Genomic DNA, 8,980 nt, shown 5'->3' on the forward strand with positions numbered 1-8,980 from the left:
TTGTTTTTGTAAATGTACTATTTTATTTGGGTGGATTAAGTAAATTTCCCTATTACGCATGGATTTTCTTTTGGCCATGTTTTGGTTTTTCAACCCGCCCAGTTGGTGGCGGCAATATACCTTTTAGGGTTGTAGTCCGCCATAAAACCCACAGAAGAAGAAGCTACTCCCGCTACGTCATCTTTTTTATTTTTCTCTCGCAAGAGGGCGCTGTAGTTTTTAGAGCGTGGCATTGACGTGTGTGGTTGTGGAGTTGCGTCGTTTTGTAATAATTTGCTCGGCGAGGCGAATTTGCAAATGGAGGAGGTTTTTCTCTGAACAACGGCAGGTCTGTTGCTTGATCAACTTATTCTTCTGTAAATCAGGCAAGATGTTATGCGAACAATAATGTCGTGGTATAATGGATTATCTCGAACAAGCCCGCTGGCGTGCTGTCTTTTACGACTCATTTTCGCGACGCGATTTAGCTGAATTAGCTAACGAGGCCTCGTTGTTTGCCTTCAAGATTATTCCGTGTTTTCTGTCCCAAATAACTTATTAGGGTCAACCATTTCGTTAACACTTAAATTGACAAGGTAACCAGCCAGCTCGGAAGTTTGCTGGAGAAGTTAACGTAGCTTGGTAGCGTTAGCAATATTTTGTTAGCGTAGCGACTAGCGGTCTGTTACACTATCTTTCTTGCCTTGCCAACCAAGCTCAAGTAACTAACACGCTAGTGGTAATCTGTTTATGTAAGTGAAAAGAGCCTTGTTTAACATTTGGCCTTATTAACAATTTCCTCAGGGGGAGAAATCGTTATGTCTGAGGCTCTTTATGGAAAGTTCCTAGCCCCCGAGGAGCCCTTTCCACTGCTGTCGCAGCGAGGGAACTTCAGTGAGGCAGGCACTTTGGATGTCAGTGACTTTGGCTTTCAGTTGTCCTCTTGTCACCGGACAGACCCTCTGCGCCGCTTCCATGGTAACAGGTAGGACCTGATACCTGTTTGTGGCACGCCTAACAGCTTTCAAAACCAAACGGTAGTGTAACTTAGTTGTTCATATAGGCTAAACTAACCACTGTTTTCAGATGGAACCTGACTTCCTGTGGAACGAGTGTGGCCAGCTCAGAATGCAGCGAGGAGCTGTTCTCCTCGGTCTCCGTGGGAGACCAGGAGGAATGCTACTCCCTCCTGGACGACCAGGAGTTCACCTCCTTCGATCTGTTCCCAGAGGGCAGCGTCTGCAGCGACGTGTCCTCTATCAGCACTTACTGGGACTGGTCAGACAGTGAATTTGAGTGGCAGGTAGGCTACACTTAATGTGATGACAGAAATATTATTGTTTACGTATGTTGGTAGTTGTTACATTTGGAATAAAAGTGTTTTGCTTATCCACAGCTGCCTGGAAGCGACATAGCCAGTGGAAGTGATGTGCTCTCTGACATCATACCCAGTGTTCCCAGCTCCCCATGCCTTTCCTCCAAGAGAAAGACCAAACCACATAGAAATATGGATGAGCTCCCCTGGAGTGCTATGACCAATGATGAACAGGTATGGAGACCTGCTCTCAATTTCACAATGCCAGGAATTGTAAAGCAGCAGTTGCATATGTGTTTCATGCTTTGTCTGCCTCTCAGGTGGAATATATTGAATATTTGAGCAGAAAGGTCAGCACGGAGATGGGGCTACGAGAGCAGTTGGATATTATCAAGATCATTGACCCGTGTGCACAGATATCCCCCACAGACAGCGAGTTTATCATCGAGCTCAACTGTCTGACTGATGAGAAACTGAAACAGGTGAGTGAATGGCACAATTATAGATGAAATGGTATGAACATTTCATATCACGATTATAGTGACCAAAATTGTCACGTTTATCAGTATTATCGCGGTATGGTTAAAATGTGCTGGACATGTTTTAGAAGCACTGATACACACACTGAAATCATTTCACCAAGTTTTATTCTGAAAATCAACAAAAAACAAACAAATAAAATTAGCAGCACCATGCACTTTTTGTGTGCATAAACATTAAAATAATAACATTTAAAGATGGCACCATATGACCATGAGAGTTGAAAGTTTCCTTAGTTCAGGTTTAAATGAACACAACCTTAAGTAAGCAAATAAACAACAAATAAAATTAGCAGCACTCACTTTGTAGTGAGGCACGGCAACCTTCATCGGCCACAGAAAGCCAGGCCTCTCAACAATTTGAAATGGCATTGTGTCCTTTGCAATGCAATATGAAAGGGCTGCATTGAGGTCTAAAGCATTTTTTTTGTTTTGATGTGGGTGTATAAGCAGCCTGCCTTTTAAATGTTTGCTTGAGTGTCTGTCAACTGTTGGGTGAGGTACCAGTAGTATCACCATGTTTGCCTTCTGTGCGCCCACTCTGTAAACAAGGGAATAGCAAATGTATTATTATTGGTGTTACATTATAAGTATTATTCACTTACGCACACTGTCTTCTGTGTTGCATTTGAGGCTATGCAATGACCCCATGCACAATTTACACAACTACAAATGAGTCTTAAGAAAGTGATAGTAATTGCAATGGGCACAACAATTGACATAAATACAGGAGTCTTGTATAGGAGTCTAAGGGTTTCTCCTGTTGGAACACTTTTTCAACCAAGTCGGCATCTGCCGGATTTTAAATGAACCAAATATGTTGGTTGGGTGACTAAACCACATAACGTGGTATCGTATGCAATGGGCAAATAGTCTACAGGTTCATGAGTAGGTAACACTGAAAGCTTCAGTTCACATTATTGACAAGCTATTTGCAAGTTACACATACCATGACATTTTCCCCTGTTCTGAAGTCCCACATCATGAATTGAGCTAGAAGTTAACTTACCTTGCATTTGCTATAAAATAGTGGGTGGCGGTCATGAAGATGACTCCAGATTTGAAGTGATGCCCCCTTTCGCAGCAAATTTTTAATTTTTTCCCCTCTCCATGTGCTGCAGACAGGGTGACCATCTGCAATTTTAAGTTTTCCTCGGCACTCTTGTAATACCCAAAATATGACCACACTTCAGATTTGGTCCCCTTAGAGGGCTGCAATATCTCCCGAGCATTGTCACTGCTTTCCGCCATGTTTTCACACAAAACAAAACCTACGTTGCATGCTGTGCTTGTGTCAGACTGTTGATGCTGGACAGTATTTACTGTGTTTTTTTCAAACCGTGTTTTAATGATAATTCAAATTGGAAACGGTCATACTAACTCGTGGTTTATCGTGAAATCGATAACCGTGTCATCCCTAGGTGCAAAATGACAACATTCTTGTACTTGGATTGTGGCCCTGTATGATGGGCAGTATACTCCAATCTAAATGTTGTCGGAAGTGTGTTGAACCTGAGGCCTAAGCGTTCCTATCGAACAGGTGAGAAACTACATCCGGGAGCACAGTCAACGACTGCGCCCCTGCAGCACCCGGGACAGCTGGAAGAGGAGTGGCCATAGCAGTGCTAGCAACAGCGGGGTGAGTGGGGCCAGCAGCAGCAACGCTAGCATGGTCAGCAGTGCCAGCAGCTCCACCGGATCCACAGGCTCCACAGGCAACTCTGCCTCCAACTGCAGTGCGGCTAACATCAGCCGCGCCCACAGTGACGGGAACCTGTCCAGTGCTGCTGAGCGGATCCGGGACTCCAAGGTAAGGAAGGAGCTTCACTTTGCCTGTTAAGAGTTCACTATGGCTGGTATTGTGATCCTCCTCATCAAATACTTTGGACTGTACCAGTGTCTTCATTTGCCAGTAATTGCTGGCTTTTGGCAGATAAAAATGACATAAAAGAACAACAAACAAAAACATTGCTGGACACATTGCCCAGCAGAAAATATCCTGATGGAATTGAATCTCCTCTATAAACACATTGACGATGCATGGAGGTTGGTTTAGTTTCTTTTTACTCTTCCTGTCTACTCTGCCTGTCTGTCTTGAGCATGCACTCTCGCTAGTGATCTTACAAGTTGATACAAATTTGCACTGGCTGCAAAGTTTCCCGCACCATTGTGTCGGTAACCGACACAGCTGTATGTGCAGTACCAGTCAAAAGTTTGGACACCTACTCATTCAAGGGTTTTTATTTGTACCATTTTCTACATTGTAGGATAATAGTGAAGACATCAAAACTATGAAATAACACATGGAATCATGTTGTAACCAAAAAAGTGTTAGACAAATCAAAATATATTTTAGATTCTTTGAAGTAGTCAACCTTTTTTCTTGATGACAGCTTTGCACACTTGGCATTTTCTCAACCAGATTCATGAGGTAGTCACCTGGAATGCATTTCAATTAACAGGTGTGCTATGTTAAATCTTAATTTGTGGAATTTCTTTCCTCAATGCTTTTTGAGCCAATCAGTTGTGATAAGGTAGGGGTGGTATACAGACAATCCATCATTATTTTTAAGGCCAGGGCAGTTAATGTGCAACATTTCAAGAACTTTTAAAGTTTCCTCAAGTGTAGTCACAAAAACCATCAAGCACTATGATGAACCTGGCTCTCATGAAGACCACTACAGGAAAGGGAGAGCCAGAGTTACCTCTGCTGCAGAGGACAACACTTTATTTAGAGTTACCAGCCTCTGACATTGCAGCCCAAATAAATGCTTGAGTTCAAGAGATGTATCTCAACATCAACTATTCAGAGGAGAATGTGAATCAGGCCTTCATGGTCGAATTGCTGCAAAGAAACCACTGTTAAAGGACACCAATAAGAAGAGACTTGCCTGGGCCATGGTCCATTGCTCGTAAACACGAGCAATGGACATTAGACCGGTGGAAGTCTGTCCTTTGGTCTGATGGGTCCAAATTTGAAAATTTTGGTTCCAACTGTGGTGTCTTTTTTTTAACACTTAGATGCATAGTAGGTGAATGGATGATCTCCATGTGTGGTTCCCACCGTGAAGCATGGAGGTGGTGTGTTGCGGTGCTTTGCTAGTGACACTGTCAGTGATTTTATTTAGAATTCAAGAGACTTAGCCATGCTGGTTATCACAGCATTCTGCAGCGATACGCCATCCCTTCTGGTTTGCGCTTAGTGGGAGTACCATTTGTTTTTCAACAGCACAATGACCCAACACCCTTTCAGGCTGTGTAAGGGCTATTTGACCAAGGAGAGTGATGGAGTGGTGCATCAGATGACCTGGCTCCCACAATCACCTGACCTCAACCCAATTGAGATGGTTTGGGATGAGTTGGACCAAAGTGTCAAGGAAAAGCAGCCAACAAGTGCTGAGCATATGTGGGAACTCCTTCAAGACTGTTGGAAAGCATTCCAGGTGATGTTGGTTAAGAGAATGCTAAGAGTGCAAAGCTGTGAAGGTAAAAAGTGGCTACTTTGACAAATCAAATGTTTTTAATGCTTTTTTTTTTTTGCTTACTACGATTCCATGTGTGTTATTTCATAGTTGTGATGTCTTCACTTATGTTAGAATGTAAAAACCCTTGAATTAGTAGGTGTCCAAACTTTTAACTGGTACTGTATGTATGTGTGTACAATGCATTTGGAAAGTACTTTATTTGTATCTTTTTATGTTACCCCCTTTTTCCTTCCCAATTTGCAATCCAATTACGATCTTGTCTCATTGCTGCAACTCCCCACCGTGCTCGTGAGAGGTGAAGGTCGAGTCATGCGTCCTCCGAAACATGACCCGTCAAACCGCACTCCTTCACACCTGCCTGCTTAACCCGGAAGCCAGCCACACCAATGTGTCGGAGGAAACACTATTGAACTGATGTCAGCCTGCAGGTGCCCGGCCCGCCACAGGGAGTTGCTATTGTGCGATGAGCCAAGTAAAAAGCTGTATCCTGTTTTCATTGATCATCCTTGAGACTCCAATCAAGTTGTGTAAACATCTATCTGTGGTAAATTCAATTGATTGGACATTTATTTTCAAAGGGGCACACCTGTCTAAGTTTGGCAGTACAAAAACCAAGCCATGATATGTCTAAGGAGTTGTCCGTATAGCTCTGAGACAGGATTGTGTCGGCACAGATCTGGGGAAGGGTACAAAAACATTTCTGCATTATTGAAGATCCCCAAGAACACAGTGGCCTCCATCATTCTTAAATGGAATATGTTTGGGACCACCAAGACTATTTTTCTAGAGCTGGGCAGCCTGGTCAAACTGAGAAATTGGGGGAGAAGGGCCTTGGTCAAGGAGGTGACCAAGAACCCTATGGGCACACTGACCGAACTACATCGTTCCTCTGTGGAGATGGTTGTTCTTCTGGAAGGTTCTCCCATCTCTGCAGCATTTTACCAATCAGGCCCTCATGATAGTGACCAGATGGAAGCCACTCTTCAGTAAAAGGCACATGACAGCCTGAGATTCTCAGGTCTGATGAAACTAAGTTTGAACTCTTTGGCCTGAATGCCAAGTGTTACATCTGGAGGAAACCTGGCTCCATCCCTAAGGCATGGTGGTGGCAGCATCATGCTGTGGGGATGTTTTTAATAGGCAGGGACTGGGAGACCATTCGGGGTGGATGAACGGAACAAAGTACTGAGAGATCTAAGATGAAAACCTCCTCCACAGCGCTCAGGACCACAGACTGGGGCGATGGTTTGCCTTCCAACAGGATAACGTCCTTAAGCACGTAGCCAAGACAACACTGGAGTGGCATCGGGACAAGTCCCTGAATGTTCTTGTGTCCCAGCCAGACCCTGGACTTGAACCTGATCGAACATCTCTGGAGAGACCTGGAAAAGCTGTGCACCGCCGCTCCCCATCCAACCTGACAGAGCTTGAGAGGATCTGCAGAGAAGAATGGGAGAAACTCCCCAAATACCGCTTGTAGTGTCATACCCAAGAAGACTCGAGGCTGTAATCGCTGCCAAAGGTTCTTCAACAAAGTACTTATTAAAGGGTCTGAATACTTAGGTAAATGTTACATTTCAGATGTCTAAAACCCATTTTTGCTTTTGTCATTATGGCGTGTTGTGTATTGAGGGGGAGCGGGGAACAATTTAATCCATTTTAGAATAAGGCTGTAACGTAACAATGTGGAAAAAGTCAATGGGTCTGAATACTTCCCGAATACTCTGCATGCATGCATACATACTGAGTATACAAAACATCCAGAACACCTGCTATTTCCATGATATAGACTTACCATGTCAATCCAGGTGAAAGCTATTATCCTTTTTGATCCTTCACTTGTTAAATCCACTTCAGTCCAGAAAGTGATGCAGTGCCTCTTACATTCTTTGGGGAGAACCCTGCATCTTGTGTGCTTGGTGTGTCACTGCCACACATTTATTTATTTTCCTATTTGTATTGTAGAAACGTTCTAAGCAGAGAAAGCTGCAGCAGAAAGCCCTGCGTAAGAGACAGCTGAAGGAGCAGAGACAGGCTCGCAAGGAGAGGCTGAGTGGCCTCTTCCTCAACGAAGAGGTGCTGTCACTCAAAGTCACAGAGGAGGAGGATCGTGGAGAAGATGTGGTCGACGTCTTGATGTGACAAGAGTGAATGAGTCAGTGTTCCTTCTTAATCTTAAGCCTCACAATAACATCTTCCACAAACGTCGCAGGTGGTCCCACATCCTAGAGCCTAGTTTACGTTGAAGCGAAGCTGCACTATTGGAATCAGTCTGGAGTTATTTTATGTCCTTAGAACTGCACAGAATTCTAAAAACTGAAGCTGTATAAACATTGGAGTATTTTTCTGAAAATGAGTTCAAGTAAAAACTACCAAGACTAACTTCATTCTGGTGATTTAACTTAATCTTGAAGGCATAGAGGGAACACTGAATCAATGCATGGGAAGTCATCACCGTTGGCATTGTGGTGAATTAACAGTTGGCATTATGAGTTGTAAAATGCTTAACACATTTTCAGTGGCTTCTTATTGTGGTTTTTGTATATAAATGCAGTTAAATCATAAAGAACTGTTTTTACATTGTTTCCCCTTAAGTTAAGGCCTACATGTTCATAAACACAACAGGGTTAAGTGGTGATACAGACTTGGGCTCTAACAAATACATAGAAATGAAGCATTTAATCCTACATTGTCAAAGGTGATTTAATAAGTCACATGAATTTGTTTTGTTTTCCTTGTGTATTTTGTGCATGGGGGGGGGGGGTAGACTTAAATTAAATGTAAAATAATGCAGCTATCCAGTGCAAATTAGAGATTCCCATATTTAATGCTATTGAACTGTAGTATGACTGCATGTTCTTTAGATGGGAAGGTATTTCTTGACATCTTTGGATATTGTGGTGGACCCCACCCTGTGGAGCGACAGTATTTACTCTTTCAACATGAACACAACACTAACTACTGTATATTAGAAAATGTATTTACTTAAAGAAGCTTTATCACCTGTATGTCGCTTTGTCTTTTTCCTGTATAAAGTTTCCCCTTTTGAGTAATTATAAAAACAATATATTAGATCAACTAGATGTTGTGAGTAGATCTTTATTTTGAATAAATAAATGAATAGCCATGAAATACCATTCATTTGGTGGAAAAAAATGTTGCTGCACCAAGTTAGGGAGTATTCATTGCTTGCTTTCTTGGGTGTCCAATTTCAAGTTGCTGTATATGCCACTGCAATGTATTTTTGACGTGAGGGAGATATTGGGAAATGTAGTTGCAGAACAGAAGCATACCAGAATGCAGTTGTTTCTGTGTGATCTACTCAATAATGCAAAATGAGAAATAAATTGTCATCGCATCAAATTTTCCTTCAGATTTGTCTTAATTTTCACGTGAGAGCGATATCACCTTGCTTGACTATATACGTTGATAAACCATACTTCTTGATTGGCTATTGCAACACAAAATGGTCGCAATGGAGCAATGTCCTCCAATATTTGTTCACTCAAAAGCCACTTACAAAGGCAATATACAAAATCTCTGACAGAAATTACAATTACACATTGTAAAGAAATTAATTCACAAAATGCATGCTAAATATGTCTTATGTTACAATCAAACTAATCCTAAAATGTAGTAGTTTTATCTTGTTAATAGTACGT

The 8,980-nt window shown here is 42.3% G+C and overlaps 1 protein-coding gene across 2 annotated transcripts; it reads left to right on the top strand.

Moving 5' to 3' along the window:
• The first annotated feature begins 220 nt into the window (after positions 1-220).
• LOC135526174 (protein FAM199X-like) lies at positions 221-8,681 on the top strand. 2 transcript variants are annotated; one of them, XM_064954316.1, is made up of 7 exons: positions 221-328; positions 784-964; positions 1,066-1,282; positions 1,358-1,528; positions 1,615-1,776; positions 3,374-3,643; positions 7,284-8,681. In XM_064954316.1, the coding sequence occupies exons 2-7, from the start codon at positions 798-800 to the stop codon at positions 7,458-7,460; spliced, it is 1,164 nt and encodes a 387-aa protein (XP_064810388.1). In that variant the 5' UTR covers positions 221-328; positions 784-797; the 3' UTR covers positions 7,461-8,681. The 2 variants fall into 2 exon arrangements, with proteins under 2 accessions (XP_064810388.1, XP_064810389.1); XM_064954317.1 differs by having other exon boundaries at positions 1,376-1,528.
• The last annotated feature ends 299 nt before the right edge of the window (positions 8,682-8,980 follow it).

Source organism: Oncorhynchus masou, chromosome 32 (genome assembly GCF_036934945.1).
Source record: "Oncorhynchus masou masou isolate Uvic2021 chromosome 32, UVic_Omas_1.1, whole genome shotgun sequence".
NCBI classification, from domain to species: Eukaryota; Metazoa; Chordata; class Actinopteri; order Salmoniformes; family Salmonidae; genus Oncorhynchus; species Oncorhynchus masou.

Bases quoted from the DNA above. Each gene is read 5' to 3' on its own strand.
- LOC135526174 (XM_064954316.1), top strand. From the start codon at position 798: ATGTCTGAGGCTCTTTATGGAAAGTTCCTAGCCCCCGAGGAGCCCTTT. The intron at 1,529-1,614 runs GTATGGAGACCT...TCTGCCTCTCAG, and splicing joins CTATGACCAATGATGAACAG to GTGGAATATATTGAATATTT. The intron at 3,644-7,283 runs GTAAGGAAGGAG...TTTGTATTGTAG, and splicing joins AGCGGATCCGGGACTCCAAG to AAACGTTCTAAGCAGAGAAA.